We start from the raw sequence: 18,658 nt of genomic DNA on the forward strand, positions 1-18,658 counted from the left end.
TGTGAGCAGCAGTGCAAAAGCAACTTGTCAACATTTGTTTTAAAAGCAATAAACTCAATTTACAACAAAGGTATCTCTAATAAATCAGATGGTAGATTACAAAGGATTGCAAGGTCCATGCAGAACCAGCACATCTCCATCCAGAATGTGTGGCAAAGAGGGCCCTCTAGTGGAGAGATTTTAGCATAACAGCTGACTATCATACTGTACATATACAGTAGAGTGTGCAGGATGTTTATTCTGCAGCCTCACTGACGTGTCATCAGTGACAAACAACAACAAAAGGACCTCAGAAACTTTGGCTCATGTGCACTTTATTACAGTACAGTACTGCGGTCATGTAAAGCATTGCAAGTAGGGCTACAGTGGTACTATAGTGGCATTAGAGAATATATTATCATGACAAAAGTATTTTATAGAAATAACTTATAACACTCTCATCTACTGCACTGATGCATTGTTATCGCTACAGTAAAATGTTACTATGTCAACAACAAAAAAGTGCAGAATGGACAAACAAAACATACAAATATATTAAAACATTCTTGTTTCAGTGTGCCACAAGAAATACAAATTTTATCAACACAGTATTTTGTAGAAGAAAAAAAGAAAAGAAAAACAAAACTAAATGCAAACAATAAGTTTTTATCTTCTCATTTCCTCTTTCGGCTCAAACATGAATATTGTTTTCTTGCTTATCATACAGCGATGTTAATGCAGAAACGTGTCTTTTTATACTATTCACATTGCAGCGCAGCATTTTATGACATGTTGCTATGTTTTTGTACCATTACTTAAACTATTTGAAAATATGCAATTACCTCAAGTTAACCTTTGTGCGCAACTTCAAAAAACATTTTTAGATTAAAATCGTGTGTCAAAATGTAATTTTTTTGCCCTTCAACAGCTGTCATTTTAGGGTTTCTTGAGCTAATTTCATATTTAACCAGAGGAAGGGCATGTTAAATGCACCTTTCTCTCGTTTGTATTTTATTTTATGCATGTGTGAAAGCAGTGAGTTTAAATTGACATCAGCTGACTACCTTAAATGATCCTAGAAAGCATGAATAAAATAATCATTTGGCTTTGACAGAAGCTTTTTCTGAGTCATTTATTCTGTATTCTGTTCATGATCAATTGGGATAGTAACCAGCATGCATCTTGGGTAATATCGTGTCTACATCAACAAGGCAGTATTAGCAGTGAGAAGACCTGGATGATTGTGAGATCAGATTTCGTGGAGCATTTCTTTGACTGTAACTGTCTCTAAAACAGTGATTCCCCATCTTAAATAATAACCCTGTTTTGCACCCATCCACGGAGGAAACGGTATTCTAGAGAATCCTACGTCATGTGCAACGCATACACACAAGCACTGTCGTCACTTGTGTCTAGTGCGCACTTGAAGCAGCGTGGGCGTCTGCTCTATGATCCGCAGTAAAAGATTATCGATGTAGTCCTCCAGGTCTCGAACCTGTAACTTGACCTTTTTCAGCTCAGCCTCACATTTATGCAGCTGCGCCGCCTGTTGCTCCGAGGCCGCCTGCTGCTTCTGCATGTCCATCTCCTGCTGCAGCAGCAGGGAGATCAGCTCCATGTTGGTCAGGTGCTGATACTGGGCCGAGTTGTCCACCATCACCTCCTACAAGAGAGGGGGCAGGAAGAGTTTGGACGTTTGGTAAATGTCACAGCTAAAGGAATAGTTTGACATTTAGGGAGATATGCTTATTCACTGGCTTAGAGTTAGATGAGAAGAAGATGCCACGTTCCCATCTGTCTATTCAATATCCATCTCAATGCAAAGCATCTCTTAGGCTCCCCTAGCCAACAGTGCTAGCTAAATAGAGTCTGCTAACATCAACAAATGAACCGGCAGGGTCCACACATGCTGTTCTTCCATTATACATTGTGCAGCAGCGGCCCAGAGATGGACCGAAGGTTGGCAACTGTCCTGTGTAACCACAACAAACAGGGAGAAAACAGAAAAACAGACCCGGAAACAGACCCCCGGGGCTGAGATTTAGGCGAATAAGCATATTGATTGACAAAATGATTGGCGTATAAGGATATTAAATGGAAAATAAATGTCTTACTACAGCGTGTATTGGGGTTTTTGCAGGTGTTAAAAGTCACAGGAAACATTGACGTCATCTATGCTCCTGCGGTGTTTTTATTAACACTGAGTGCATTGCTGGTGTTAATAAAAGCTCAGGGAAGCATTAAATGGACCTCATGGTTTCTGTAATTTAGTATGACATGTTAATTACTTAATTATTATGCTGTTTGCACACAGTGAGACTCACGCAGCGTTACGGGTACACTTTGAAAATTGACTGTGTTTTTTTGGAGCCTGTTTGCCAGTTATTGATAGTTGACATAATGAATTGTAATGGCAGTCTGCACACCAGCTAAATCCCTAAAAAATACCGTAGTAACACAATTGGCTTGGTTCCATCTTTGTCAGGTCAAATTAAAATGTAACCACTAATTACATATATAGTGACAAGGAGTATTTTTTTCCCTTCTTTTTTGTTTCAACCCTGTCAGAATTTAGCTCAACAATTCCAGAAAAAAAGAAGCAATCCAAGGTATAACAGTTTTTTAAAATTTTGCTATTAATGTTCCCTTTACAGCGTCAGAATCATCTTATTCTTTGACACACTGTTACAGACACAGACCAATGTATTACAAAGGAAGACTGGAAACATAATTGTAGGAGCTGGAAACTCTTATCTGGGCCAAAGAATTAATGGGATCAGCATTTCTCTCCCCAGTGTTGGAAGTAACCTAAAAAAAAGGGAGCTGGTAACCCCTAAAAAAGGGAGCTGGTAAGATGCAGCTGCACCGGCTCACGTCTGCACTGATTTAGTGACTAGAGAGGTGTTTGCACTTCTTCGCTCTGAAATCTGAAGTATCTTAAGAATGTTAGGAATCATTTATTTTAGCTGCATTCATAAGATTAGGAAACCCACAATGTGTCTCTAAAGGGCAAAATCGTCAACATACATAAATATTCAGATACAATATTCTTTGTATACTGTATCTGTCAGCTTGTAAAGGGTCCACAAAGAGCTTTGTCTTAGTCTGAACCTACCGGACTCTTCTCAGGCTCTGCTGCAACCTGGTGGGCGGTGCGTCCAGGGTGGATGGTAGACTTCAGCTTTTCCAGAACCGAACGGCCCTCCTTCTTTTCTAATTGGCTGGAAGTCAACGGCTTCACTGGATGAGGTCTGCAAAGTAAAGAGGTCAGTACTAGTATTTCAACACAGCGTTTCCATTTCTAAAACAGTTCGATTTCACATAATCAGACTTTTGGTTATAGTATTTGTAAAGTATTTTAATAGTATCTTTTTTATAGTTTATGGTATTTGTTCTATATTTATGGTACTAACTGTTACAGTACCTTTGCTCATGTTTTTTATTTCCTCATAATATGTGTATTGTATGCACCAAACACCAAGGCCAAGTTCTTGCATGTGAAAACCTTGAATACAATAAACCCATTATGATTCTGTTGATTGATTATGTTCATTAGAAGTGCATAACTGTTCTTCTTGCAGGGTAATTTCAGTTCAGTCAGCAGTTACAACCAAACGTCACACACACTTCAAAGCAGATCAGAAAATCTGAAGGAATCTGTGAAGAAACAGTGAGTGAGACAGAGGAAAAAACATAAGTATCATCTGCTGTTCTTTGAGCATTCATCGCTGGAGGATGAAATTATCTTGGGAGGGGGACACAGGGTGGACTTATACACCAGCACTAACAACAACAACAACAACAACAATATTAAGGGAATGTTTTGAAAAATAAATCAGAACTAAAACTTTTTCAGTTTATTTCTAAGCCAACATTAAAACAGAATTGTATTCTAAATATGTTAATAAGGTTTCTCTCCTGTATCTGCTGTAAATATAGGCTTAGTGTAACAAAACAATTGTGAATATCTAACAAAGGACATGATTTATTTATGTTTGAGAATGAATCCAGGCGAGCCAATAGAAATGGTGTGTGTCCCAAACATCTGTGACATAAATATCCATGATTCCTGGCATGTTGAGTTTAACTCTGGGTCCCCTCAAACATCTTATCCTCTCTACCCGTTATCCTTTCGTGTTGTTGTTTTCGAGCCAAGAGTCTGAAATTACAATTACACTGACTTTGATATGAACCTATAAACAAGATGCCTGTCTCATGCGCTGAAAAAATATATTCTAGTGCAGGGTTAGGGAGTAGTTGTGGTATTCTGAATACAGTTACTGTCTTTAGAGATAGATTATATGAAGGGATTATTTCATTAACTCCTCCAATTTGGTTAGTAATCGGTTTAGTTTGTCTGTTTGTTTGTTTGTTTGTCGGCAGGATTACAGAAAAATGACTGATTGGCCTGATTTTCGCGAAACTTGGTGGAAGGGTGTATCATGGGACGTGGAAGAACCTATTATATTGTGGAGAAGATCCAAATCACAGGTTCATAATCACTGCGAGATAAGGCGTGGCCTCTGCAGAGGTCTGTGGTAACCGAGTGCTCTTAGTTTGGTCTCCATAATTTGTCATTTTTATTTACTTCACAAATCAGTGCTATTGGCCACGCCTGTGTATGGGTTTTTAGAAACAAATGAAAAGTATTGAAAAGAGCTTGTGACTAAATCTTGTAACACCATTGGATCCTCAAACTGTCGGCAAAACCTCACATTCCTGAAAAATTACAGTTTTGGACATAAAAAAACGTCCAGCAGCGGTGATACGTATCTTAAATTTTAGTAATGTAATTGAATATGTGACAAATGACATTCTATGGCAATAATTCAGTAATTTGTAGTAGAAACACTGTTCTAGTGATATAATAAACCCCTACAGGAGAAATGACAGTTAGCTTCTAGTTAGTCCTTATCTCAACATAATGTATCAGGTGGTCAAAGCAGCAGCAAAGGTTGGTAGATTTAGGCAGAACAAAGTGTAAGAAAACAACAAATGCACAATAGCCAACAAGAAACGGAATAATGAGATGAAGTGAAGCAAAGCCAAGAACAATGCAGCGGGTATCATCCAACCACTTTGGATGAAAAAACTGAACTTATAAAGGCATAAACGCATTCAAAAGCAATCAAGCCGGGCCAAAAGTAAGCAGAGCAACCAGAGCAGCAAAAATAAAAAATAAAACATTTCCATGTTTTGTAGTGTATGTGGAAATCTACAGATTGTTACTACAGCTGGTAAAAACCTACGTATGTTATATCCTAGTGTGAGGTTTCTCACCTGCTCTCCTGACGGGGCAGGTTGCTAGCTGGCTGTGTCTCCTCAGGCAAAAGTGAGTGCCGTGCATCGACCAGGGGCTGGTCAGTAGTGGAGGTGGTAGAGTAGGAGGAGGAAGAGGTGTAGGGGGCCACAGCCAGAGTAGTGCTGAGTCCAGCACTGGGCCCCGTGCTTGAGGGATGTATGGAGGGGCGACAGACAGGGGTAGGGTGGAGCATAGCCTGTGCATCAGCTGACGGGCAGAGTGCACGAGGGGAGGAGGGAGAGGAGGGTTCTTGCAAAGATTGCCCAATCTTTGACTCTAATGGAGTTCTCGAGTTTGGTGCTACTTTAGCGTGAAGGTCTTCAAAACTGATGTCGGAGGATTTTCCTGCTACCGTTGCGTTTTCTTGTGAAGAGGATACTGATGTTGCGTTAGACTCATTGTGATGTGTGGTGCTATCTGCTAACGCCAGTAAGGAAGTAAGAGCAGATTTAGAGGGCTGATATGATGACGGCCCCTCGCTGATTTGTGAAATATTTTGAACGAGGGACAAGAACTGTTCGAACTCTCTGTCTCCACTTTTGCTTTGGTTGCTCGGGCTGTCGCAGCTGTTCTGTCGGGATACTCCTTTTGGTCTAAAACGTGCACTAACCACACCAGGAAATGGCGCCTTTGAGTTAGGTGTGGCTGTTTTAGCTTGAGGGTTTCCATTATCATCAAAGTCCTTATGTGTCTTTCTAAAATCCTCCACACTTCTCGATGTAACTTCTCTGGATTCAGTTTTAAAATCAGTTGCATTACACGTTTGATTTTGTGACGACAAAGCAGTGATCACTCTGCTGTTCACTCTGGGGTTACCGTCTGGCGCCACGTTATTCACTTCACCCTGACGATTGTGGTTATTGTCCTGGCAAACTGGAGAGACTTTGTACAGTATGTTTGACGACTGCGTTATTTCAAAGGAAGAGTTCATCTCAGGTATATAGGTGTCTTTCAAAGTGAACACATCATCCGGTGAGGTCACTTTCTCCATGTGGTAAGCAGCTATCTGTGAAGCTTCTGGTGGTTTTGGAAACGTCCCACCAAAACCCTTGATGCCTTTGAGAGTATCAACTACCTCTGACTGAGAAGAAGAATCTGAATCAATGAAACCAAAATCTGAATTATTCACATTCATGTTCAGATCTCCTAAAGTTAGTGAGAAAGACACATTATTGTTGCTACATGTGGTTTCAGACTCTACAGTATCCTCTACTGGAGTGGCTGTAGTGTCTGAGGGAATAGATGGCATGTTCAAAATGGTTTCAACAGTATCAACACTATCAAGAACTATTTTAGGTCCTAAGTTCAATGACGTGATCTTATTTCGAGCAGTTTCTTCAGTGTTCAACGATAAATGATTTACTTTGGGTTGTCTGTAGTTACCTCTGCACACGCGTCCGTACAAGTCTTGCTCAAACAACATCCCTCCCCAGCAGTCGGTTTCATCTTGCAAAGGTTCATATTTGAACTTTTTGAGCTTTTCTTCGGAGATTACTCCTGGCAAAGTAATATTTGTGTATGGCTGAGAGCGAACGCTGAGGGAATCCGAAGTCTCACTGCTGGTGTGAGGGTCTGGAGATATACTGTTTCTTTTGGATTCTCCTTCTCTTCCACGTTGCAGCGAGGCGACGCCGGTCTGTGAGAGGAGGTAGGCTTCTTTATGGACCGCCAGCTCTTGACCTCTGTGCAACCAGCCGTCAGAGTAAATCTCATTCACTGAAGTTCTTAAAAGTCGTCTGGGAGGCAAAGGTGGAGGCTCCTCTTCACACGTTTGCAGCTCTTGTAGGTGATTATTTGTGTTGTTATTAACTGGAAGATAACTATCAGATGAAGTTGGACTGGTTCTCGGCTGTTTCTGAGGAAGACTCTGTTTAGGGGAGTTGAGCCTGCTGGAGGCGAAGGCATCAAACGAGTCCTCCCATTCTCCCGCACTCTCTGACATGGAGCGAGGGGCGGAGGGTTTGTGTATGGCTGCTTTGGGTATCAATGCAGGGAGAGATATCTGCCTTGCTACTGGCCTGGGGCGCTCCCGCTTTATGTAAGCCATATTTGTAGCTTTAGCATCATGAGCAGGGCTCAGTGTGCAGGGCAGAGTAGTGTAATGAAAGGGGGATGAGCCAAGTGTGGAGCAAGACGCAAAAGGAGGGGACTTCTGTGACTCTTCTGCTATGAGATCCTCAAAAAAGGGGTTGCGCTGCATACGAGAGGGGAAAGGGTTGGAGGGGGAGATGGGGGTTTGGGAGGGAGAGGGAGAAGGGGTGAAGGGATTGGTGTGATTGCAGTCAGCAGGTGAGATATGACCGGAGGGGGAGGCAGAGGGAGAGGAGCACTCAGGGGGAACAGGGGAGCGAGGAGGGAGGGGAGGGGGTACGTCTGAGCTGCTTTCTACCTTAGGAGAAACTTCCAGCCTGTAGAGGAAAATAGGGCACAATAGTCCTCTTAGTTAATGATGTGCCAGGTCACCAAACCGGGAACATCTTTCTTACACAAACAGAAAAGACAACCAAGACATTTCTGTCACCTAGAAAACTCCACTAACATCAGTCGATACCAAACTGGCCAAATGAAAGAATTATGGAAAAAAAAGCAGAGCATATTTGCAAAATAATCAAGCAAAAATAAAAATTGCATCGTAGCCATTCAAGACCATCTGCACTAGCAGCTATTCTGCTGGGTGAGCTCATTTCAACGTGGAATGATTTGTCTTCACATCCGTCTGCAAGAGCATTCTTCTAAACCATCATAATGGTGCATCTATGACGGAGATATGTAGACACACGTTGAAAAAGATAATGGAGATGCTCGAGTACTATTTGCGGAAAATATAGAATGAGATGAGGATACAGAATGGTCGTAAAATGGAGTTAACTACGAACTAAATCTATTCAGTTTTCAAATGAGCATGGAGCAGAGCAAACAGTGAACTTTGGACACCCAGCTGAAAACAGGCCTCCCATGTGCCTGTAGTTGCCCCTGGACAGAAAGAACATACATCAGACACTGTGGAGTCCAGAGGATAGCCTGTAAATGACCCTGACTCACCTTGGCTTGTTCTGGGATTCACTGGAGCCAAACCAGCCTCTGAGCCTCCCCTCAGATGTCGAACTAGCCTGGTTCAGGTCCGACTTTGCTGGGAGAGAATCACTCCTCCCTCCAGAGAATAATGTCTTTCTAAGCTTCTTCCCTTTGTCGGGTGAAACAGCGACAGAGGAGAGAATCGGCATCTCTGCCTGCACAGGGTGACCCCCCATCTGAGCTGACTGAATTGCTGGAGACGATGCCTGAGCGTCCTTGTCCTCCACCTTTTCGTCATTCTTGATCTTGTCAAAGGACCAGCGTTGGCCCTCGCCAAAGGGACCTTTGTCCTCGCTTCTCTTTGTGAGGTTCTGCAGGGACCGAGAGAGCGGGGCACACTTTTCCAGTAGGACCAGCTTGGACTGGTGGGCTCCTGAGCTCTTTGGAGTTGATGGCTCGGAGTCGTAGACATGGCTGCCATTTATACACAAGGAAGACTTGGACTGAGTCATTGTCTGACCCTTCAGAGACTCCACTGCGAGATTTGACCGAGGGAAGCCCGCCGTGATCTTACTGGCTTCATCGCTGAAGGCTCGCTTGTGTGTCAGGACCTTTGTGGTGTGCTGGCTAGTGAGCACTGTTGGAGGGAAGGAAGAACTGGGTTATGAAAACAAGACATTAAATCTTCACATTGATGGGGGCGATACTCAATCCCTTCCTTTCAGTTTTATTTCAAACGTTACTGTAAGAGAACCACTTAGGGGAAGTGCAACAAGCTATTAACACAACACTGACATAATATCCAGATTTGAGGTTGTTGTTGTTGTTGTAGCAAACATGTTAGCAAGCATTTATGAATTTACACATCCAGCAGCAACATTAGCATTCATTTGGAGTCATGTTTCTGTCTACCCGACAAACGTATGGTAAATCCCATTTTTACTCTCTTTTTAGCTTTAGTTTTCCACTAACTCCTGGAAGAAATATCTGGCTCTTTAGTTGCTTTGTCATGTGGCAGGGCAGGCAGTGATATGTTTATCAAAGCTTCAAGGCGGTAACGCCACAACAATGAGCTACAAAACTGGGTAGAGCCGAGGGGGAAAGCTGGGAAAATTCTCTATAGATTATGGACTGAGTGTGACACCTTTAACCTTACATGTAGTATTGTTAATATAAAATATCAGTTAGTGTACCTTTAAAACAGCTTTATATTGCCGATAGAGCATTGCTTATAGCCTACATTGCTATCGCTCATATAGATGGCTGATTGACCACAATTTAGCCTCTAATATTTTGGGCTTTCCAATAGCCAGCTGAGATGGTTGACTTAGATTTGCGAAAATGTCTCGCAAAATGGTTAAGGTTAGGCATCAAAATTTAATGTTTAAGGTTAGTATAGGTGGTCGGGAAGCGAGTCTTGCAAGAGTTTTTGTGAGTTTTTAAAAATAATCACAGCACAGAAAAAGCTCATGGTATCTGTCAGAGTCCTGCAAGAATAAGTCCTACACATGGATATCAGTTAGCATTTTTGCACTACCAGTTCCCTCATCTCAAGGTCAATGAGAGTGTCTCCATTACATAGTTTCTCCACCAAAGGGCACTTCCCCGTTTAATTTTCTGCTGTAAAATGTCCCATGCAGTAAGTTGCGTGGAATCACGGTAAAGCGTGAGTGTCACATTTTGCCTGACCAAAGCGTGCAACAACTCACGAAAAACAAAGATTTCAGCAAATTAAACAACGATTTTAGCCAACAAAAGGTGACGGCAAGGATTAGTGTGTAAAGCACTGTGGTAATTTGATTTATAATTAGGCAGTAATAAAAAAACAGTCCCCAGCCTTTATATCATTCACATATGAATAATTTTAAGGCCTACCTTTTTTAGCTAAATCTATCTCTCCATAATGGGTGTCCACTCTCACTTTGCTAGTGTAGATGGGAGAACTGGGAGGGTCTGACATCAGATCCAGGCTGGGTGGAGGGCCGGGGTTATCACTGGCCATGGAAGACACACTGCTCTCTGAAGCCAAAGATGAGCATGACCTGGTGTCAGACGACTTGCGCAGCCTCCCTTTGAAGAAATCTTTCATCTTGCTCCTCTTCTCCTCTGCTATCTCCACATCACGTGACTCCACCGACCCTCCGCCCCCCTCATCTCCCAACGGCTGCCCCAGGGATCCTGACAGGGCGGCAAAGCGGCCTGGCACAATGGCTGAGGAGGACTCCATGTCCCCCCTCTTCCTCCCTGTGACGCGATCCTTGAGTTTGCCAAAAGCAGAGCGAGGCTTGTCCTTTATGGTGAGGTCGAACATGCTGGCTGTCATGTTGTTGCGAGTGAACTGGACCGTCACCTGTAGTTCACCACGTTCTTTCTCCTTTCTACCCGCCTTAGAGTTGAGCTTGAACCATCTGGAGCCAGAAAAAAAGGGACAGTCAACATCAGCAGTGTGAAAGTAAGGATGTCTTTTTAAAGCACAAACTAAAGGTTGCGTGTGTTATCTGGTCATTCGTCCGGAATGAAATGAACAGCAACATAACAACATTGATTTCCTTTTGGCAATACTTTCCACATATTACATAATCTGGAAATACTGCTCGAGGGATTGCACTCATGATCTGACAAAAAACCTCAGAGGAGGAGATCACAACCCAAAATCCTCCCTCTGTCCCTGCCTCCTAAATCCTTTGAGTGGACCAGAAAGTGTCGTAGAGCCAAAACTAACAGCAGGAATTCAGCGTGAGTTTCACTGAGAATAGAGAGGGCGGAGAGGCCACAATTAAAGCCAGATGTGTTGCATTTCTTAAGTGGAGATTTTTCACATGCTACTGGTGAGTCCTGTTACGTCACCTGTGGCACAAATGAGGTCTTCAAATACTCACAATCGCACAAATTAGATTATATTTAAAAGCCACATTTTCAAGATGCACAACAACAGTAAAAATAACTTACTAACTTATATAAACTGAATTCCCGTCATCCTTTAGTACCTCGGGAAACCTGAACCACACAGTACAGACTAAACTTTACATGTTCAGTCATAGTTAATTATCATAGACAGACCCATGACCAACAAAAGGGTTGTTTTCATTATCAACTTCTCTGCACTTTTCAAAACTGAATGTGGCGATGAACAATCTGTTACTCCTCCTCAAACCCTTGTACTATTTATATCAGTGCATCAATACGAACGGGACGGGACATGGAGGAGATTATCAGTGTGACTGCGAACAAACGATGGAATATTTCCTGGCCCTTTAAGTAGACGCATAGACTGTATAAATGAAGCCTGTGTAAAACAGTGATTCATGGCTGTGGTGGCCGATGTTGACTGCTGTCCTCTGATCTAAGCGCGTCAAATCCCGACGTGCTGGGAGACTTGCTCCATGCGCTCCCTGTAAGCGTGCGGCCACAACGCTCATTGCTACGCTCTTCTTCGTGGGTTTCTCATTCCTCTTTGCAACAGCTCACTAAGCTCCGCTCTGTTGTTGTTCTCAACCATTTCTGTCTGGTTAAATCTCTTTCTACTCTGAAAAAAACAAAGGTTGACACAGAAAACCAGAAACTGTCACTGTGAAGCCTGTGTTTACTCTGCAGCCATATCGGTGTGTGAAGAGTATAAGTTGATAAATATCATGTTAACTTCAACACCACTTTCCCACTGAACTGTAAAAAATACTCTGCATTTACGTTAACGTTAATTCTTGTCAGTCCAGTAATCAGATAAATGCAGCGGAGTAAAAAGTATAATATTTTCACTTATTTGTAGAGGAGTAGAAGTATAAAGTAGCATGTAAATAAAATACTCAAGTAAAGGACAAGGGCCTCAAACTTGTACTTTAGTCCAATAATTGAGTGTAAACCTCTGGTTAAGAGGTATGTTCATTTAATAAGGATTGTTTTTGACAAGCTTGTTGCTTTGAGTCAGCCTATCACTACTTGTTTTGATCAGCTGTTATGCTGCTGCACTTTTAGGCCTACTGTCACTATATATATTGATAAAATAAAGACAATATATGCACTCCTATGTCACTGTAGTGTTTTACAATATCCATTAATGTGATGCTCATATTTTTCCGGCTCCTCATTTTGGATCATTTTCGTCAACCAGCCTCAATTCCAAATTAATTGAAGAGCCCTGCTTTGATATACTGTATATATTCATACTTTTTCTCTCAAAATGCATCAGATTGATGCTTGTTGGGGAAGCATGACTTTTCATCCCTGGCCCGTTTTTATGCCTGATTTGTTTGTTTATGTTATTGCGTGACTTTAACTGTTTTAAATGGTTAGGAACTAACAAAGCTAACAAACTAACCAATTGAGGCAGCAGTAGACGAGCAACTCCAGTGTTCTGTTTTATAGCTATATAGATTATAGTTAAAGCTCTGAAAATATTCTTATTATAGTGTAAACTTAAACTGATATTGATTTTTTTGTTTTTTTAAAACACTGCTGTCCCCATCCACAGCCTTCTTCTCTTAACTGGGTGCATGCCGAATGCATACAACCTCATACAACACCACTTCAAAACATCCAAACTATCCCTTTAAGAAAGATTGTGAATTTAGGACTTTTCCACCACTGTCTGTTCCAGCCTGGTGACATCAGGCATCTATCTTATATGTGGACCATCAGCTACCTGGTTTGTTTTACAAGTATTTGAGAATACATTTAATGCTCCATGAAAGGAAAATTGAAGATGTGCATAAAGATGGAGGCTTTCTGGCAAGAATCACCACTTGTTCCACAGTGGAAATGGGATCTCATCTTGCTGACTTGCAGTGCATTGTGGGAACTGCTTCTGGAGTAGTATCAGCCTGGAGGGCCAGTATTTAATGAGCCTGTATGCATTTAGGCTTCAAGCTTTAGCAGTTTGTGGTGTCATCCTCCAAAACATTTACATCTGTTTTCGTTGTTTAACTCTCATAGGTTTGGGTTGTGGAGGCATATGTTGTTAATCACTATGAGGAGATCTACAACCCAGCTGAGGCGAAAAACTAACCCCAAAATGAAGTGCATCGTTTGAATGAGGTCTACATGAAAAGCTGCAAGTCATTCTGCTGTAATGTCGACTAAATACCCAATAACATCCTCAGTGGTGCATTTACTCAAGCACCATACTTAACTGGTTTTAAGGTACTTGTACTTTTACTTGAGGTTTCCATGTTATGCTGCTTTATGCTTCTACTCCTTTTGGAAGCCAGTATTAGGCCTGCACTTTTCACTCCGCTACATTTATCGCACAGCTTTAGTTACTCTGAGAATTCAGATAATAATGCAGAATATATCCAACTTATACACTATGATGTAGCTTACTATGATAGCATAAACATCTATTTTTAAACTCCTCTGCGGTATGTAAAGTAGTTGAAATAAGCCTCATCTTTACCAACTGCAACATTAGTGATGCCTTAATGCAATATTCAGTAATATGATTATGAAAGGTGCTATTCTGCAAAATGAGCACTTTAAATGTTTTGTACTTTAAGAATGTTTTGATACTGATACTTATGCAGCCTACTTTCCCCTCTGAATGCATGACTTTTACTTGTGACAGAGCATTTCTACTCTGGTTATTGTACTTCTAGACAAACATGACACATCACTTCTATCTTCTGTGAGCAGTAAACTGATGAACTACACAGTCTGAATGCAGCAGGCTTCATTAAAATCCAAACACAACGTACTCATCTCGAGGACACATTCCCTCCTGAAATATCTTATCAAGAGGAATGATGGTTTGACCGAGAAACACGTCAAGCCCGATGAGCACCCGGTGCATGACCGTGAGGACCAGGTCCCCGCTCCCCGGGGGGTACGCGCTCCGGCCGCCGTCCTCCAGGATCCCGGGGAGCAGCTCGAAGCAGCACTCCTCGCTCCAATCGGGCACCTCCGCCTTCTCCACCAGCCCGGTGGTGTACTTCTCCTTCCCCACCTGGATGATGGTGTAGAGGTAGCGGCTGCCGTGCTTGCCCTTGGTTCGCAGTCCTCTGGCGCGGAGGACGGTGACATTCACATGAGTGGGCACCCACCGCTGATCATCGTCCAGATCTATGAGGGACATCATCTTGAAAACCACTGCACGAGCTGCCCGTGTGTCCTTTTAGTAATCGTAGTTTCACTCAGTTCATCAGGAGATCATCCCCTTTGTGTTGCGCCAGAGTTTCCGTGCTGCGCAAAAAAAAAACACCTCTGCAGAATATCTCCAAAGTCCTCGGAGCCTCTGAGGAGGGTTTACCCGAGGTCAGTGTCCAGACAGCAGACCGGGCCCGCGATCAACGTTAAGGTCCGCGTGCCATTCCAAGATGCAATCAATGCAAGTTAGGCGAGCTGAAATCAGCCCAAAGTGCGCGCTGCGTTCATGTCGCATCGGTTAGTTTACTGTCCGAAATGTGCTCATTGTGCTCACGGCCCGCCCTCCTCCAGAACAGCAGGCCCGCATACAGTGAGAGAGATGCCGCAGAATTAAAGAGAAACACCCAACCGAAGCTTTATCACATCCACCACACACACACGCACACACACACAGACAAACACACACAGAGACGCGCTGCTGTGTTGCTGCACGGAGCTGACAGTGGACCGGGAGAGAGCAGAGATGCGTTCAGTAGCGTGTGAAACAGCAGAATATGTTTGAAAACTACACATTTTTCAGCTCGTGCAGCAAATTCTTTGGTTTTGGAGAATTATTGTTTCCAACCAAACCCCTGGAACATGTGACTTGCCACGTGCAGAATGATGCGCGCAAAGGAATGAGAGAACATATCAAATAATAAGCTGTCAGAGGAAAATGAATCAAAATATTTGTCTAAATGGATAAAAACATATATATGAATATTTTTTTTTAAATTCGAACCATAAATACACCCTTAAAGATGTTTTTTTATGCCCATTTCGGCCCATAACCCTCAATAACCCTCCATAGATATAACTATGCATTGATATAACATTACAGCACTGTCCTTTATTCAGCATTTTCTGGAGCAGCTTTTACTGATGGACTCCATGAGGTTTAATGTCGTTCTGGCAGCTACAGCGCCACCTGGTGGAAAACAGTGATAGTTCAGTATGGGAAACACAAAAGAGAGCTGCCAACACGTACTGAAGACTCCCAGGTGGAGGAGCTGTAGTCACATTGTGTTATTTCCTCTAAACTAAGAAAACATATCATCAGCCAGCATGAGATCCGGTAAACACCTGCAGCCTGCTGTGACACTGACACAGCGTCAGTGAGAATTTCAACATCATTTTGACAAATCTTATATACAGGCTGTGAAATAGGCAAGTTTTTTGTTTTTTTGCTGAAGGGAGATTCTTCTACATTTATTTTAAACAGTTAGCGGTCTTTAGTGGTTGTAGAGAGCGCGTCCTTTGTCTCTTTCAGTAGCTCCCACCTTCACTTTTCCTGGTTAAAAAGTGAATAATATATAGCCATAACTTTGGCAATAGCTAATTCCACTTGTTTGTGATTTGGCGGCTATGTCAAAATGAATTATTCCATTACCCTGTCATGGTTTAAATTGGAATACAGCCTCTAAAATTCATTGTGTGCCTTTAGTTATTAGTCCATAGTGTTATTTGATATATTGTGTATTTATTTTCTCTTAATAAAGGGGACGATCCAACGAAGATATGACTACTACTGAATTAAATACTTAAATATTTAATCATATACTGTCACTGAAGTAAAGCATCTAAATACATTTACGTAAGTAGATTTTACATATTTGTACTTCTTTTGGGAATTTCTCTTTTATGTTGCATTTATCTGACATCTTAATTTACTTTGCAGATTAAGGCTTTACATACAAAAAATGCAATCACTTTATAAAATATGATGCAGTGCTATAGATTCAACTATCCAACAGCTATAACATCAAACTGTTTCTTCTGTGGTAATACATCATTAGTGTATTCCAATGTTATTTCATTTTTATGTTATATATAATTCAGGAGTTTGCCATTCTGTAGGACATATTATTGAAACAGAGTATTTCTACGTCGTGGTATTGCTACTTTTACCGAACTATGAGTATTTCTTCAAATAACTGAATCTCCATATTACATCAGAAAAACTGATTATTATTCATGGTTCAGATCAAAAACCTGTAAACCTTTAATCATGACTAGTTACTTTATATCCGACGTGAAATATTTATAACAGGCCCTGTATAATGACATATTTACAATAATTAGAAATGAAATTCAGATGTGCAAAATATAGTTTAACAAGCATCACAAGCTGTAATCAGATTTTATGTTATTTAATGACACAAAAATAAAACTATACTGTAAACACACACTTCTGGCTCTTTCAGCTGATCTTTCCTACTTCTTTAAGAATAAAAAGAGACTAGAATAATGCAACTTTTGACATGTTTGTATCACATAACAGTAGAAAGATAGGTAATCATCAGTGTAAGTGTTCAGCTTCAGTGCTTATTTTATTTATTATAAATAAAAAACAACAGAAGCTATTCAATTTGTAAAAATCCTACCGATGTTTCACAGTGTTGATAACAGCCACTTTGAGGGAGTAAATACAAAGAAACGCTCACATTCAGAACAGCAACACAACGACAGAATCCAACTGTTTAAGGTTTCTGTGGCACTTTTCTACTTGGCTTTTTAAGAGAGAGACGTGGTATTTCGAGAACACCTCACACAATACTGTACTTTATAATACACATTTACACAGCACTGTCGACGTGGCAAACTGACCTAATAAATCCGGCACATTCAAAACATGGAAAACAGTGTCATAGAGTGATTGAGTACCAAATGAAATAAATACAAAGTCAAAGAATAAAAATGGTTCTGTTCTCACTGTGGTACGCCTTTAACCACAACAAGACACGTAAAAGTGCAAATAAGAAAGAAGTGCTCAATTTTTTCCCCCACTTGGGTCAACAGATAATTATTTAGAAGTAGATATTTTCTATCATTATGAAGACGTCTTTGTAACTCAAGGTTGAGATGCAACAACCAACATTGTGATTACATGACTGATAACACACAAAGCATCAACACTTTCTACTGTGGAGGTCTTGAATCAAGTTTAAGGCATTATTATATGGCAGCATTCTCTCATCCAGAGTCAAAAAGTCTTCTCACTGATGAAAAACAATGTAAAAGTTCCTTGCAGGTGAAGACTTTTTACATCAGAATGAATATAATGATCCATGACAGAGCAAAGAAAGTGTAGAAATAAGCATAAAATAGGCTTCTTGTCATTTCATCACTGTGTTCTTTTTATCTTTCTGCAAATTTGCATTTTAATCATTAAAATACCTTCAACTATATCGCTGCCATATGCAGCATTTCAACTACTTTTCAGACCTCTTGTAACCTTTGCAGATGTAAAGAATTCTGCAGTAATCGAACTGTTAATATCTAAGATTGTTCTGTAATATGACGCATGTTTCTGCAAGAAGTTCAAAAACAGACCAGCCTCAACCAAAACTTCTTTCAACTCAAGAGAAGTGAATTAACTATTCTCTTTAAAACTTGACACATCAAAATTGATTCATTGAATAAGAAATGGGGAAGCACAGTGCAAGACTACAGGTAACACAACATGACTTTCTCAGAGGCACTCCTGTTGAAGGGTCGCAAGTAAAGGTGCTTCACCAGCGATGCAGGATTTGGCGGAAAAATATTAAATGCTACTTTCTGTGAGGGAGGTGGTGGAGGATCAGGATCAAGTTTTTTTTTTTTTTCATGTGTGAGAAACACAAGCTCTGGGCAGGTCATATATATTTATATTTAAATTAGTCAGGCTAATTTTTCTTCTGTTTGTTGTTGTAATGGGCACAAGAGGACAAGATTACCATGAAACAATACAATCCCAGTGAAACTGTCCATTTAAATAATGGGATAGTGATGCGCTCTTGTGGCCGAAATGAGTATTACAACAACAAACACCTAGAAAAAATAGCCTCACAATGTATGGTATATACAGTATATAAAAAAATCTGTCAAAACTTTTGTAATCACCTGTTTTCCCAGTTGGAAAAAAACCCCTAAAACTTAGAAATATGAGCCTGACAAAACCTTTTTTTTATTTTAAAACCTCTCAGGGCTTCCGTAGAAGGGTGCAGAGTTAGTGATGGATATAATAAGTCTCTAACTTGGGTAAGATTAACACAATTAGCTTCCTGACAACCATTTAACTTATGCATGTAAACTGTGAAAAAGAATATCGCTGGGACTGCATCCCAAAAAACACAAAACAAAACAAAGAGAAATATTCCTTTGATAGTGACATAATCGCTCAAAACATCAAACCATAGAAAAGTAGCAAATGGAAGACTCAAATTTTAAAAGTTTAAAACGCCTTAAGAGCATAGCTTAAGAGTCAAA

At 40.9% G+C, this 18,658-nt stretch overlaps 1 protein-coding gene across 1 annotated transcript; it reads right to left on the reverse strand.

Annotated features, from left to right (window-relative positions):
• Positions 1 to 395: 395 nt before the first annotated feature.
• LOC310948395 (uncharacterized protein) lies at positions 396 to 14,580 on the reverse strand. Its single transcript, XM_083915508.1, has 6 exons — positions 13,984 to 14,580; positions 10,172 to 10,704; positions 8,324 to 8,933; positions 5,260 to 7,689; positions 3,095 to 3,230; positions 396 to 1,642 (listed from the first exon to the last, which is right to left on the reverse strand). The coding sequence occupies exons 1-6, from the start codon at positions 14,361 to 14,363 to the stop codon at positions 1,382 to 1,384; spliced, it is 4,350 nt and encodes a 1,449-aa protein (XP_083771634.1). The 5' UTR covers positions 14,364 to 14,580; the 3' UTR covers positions 396 to 1,381.
• Positions 14,581 to 18,658: the final 4,078 nt, after the last annotated feature.

Source organism: Echiichthys vipera (assembly GCF_963691815.1).
Source record: "Echiichthys vipera genome assembly, chromosome: 6".
In the NCBI taxonomy this organism is placed as follows: Eukaryota; Metazoa; Chordata; class Actinopteri; order Perciformes; family Trachinidae; genus Echiichthys; species Echiichthys vipera.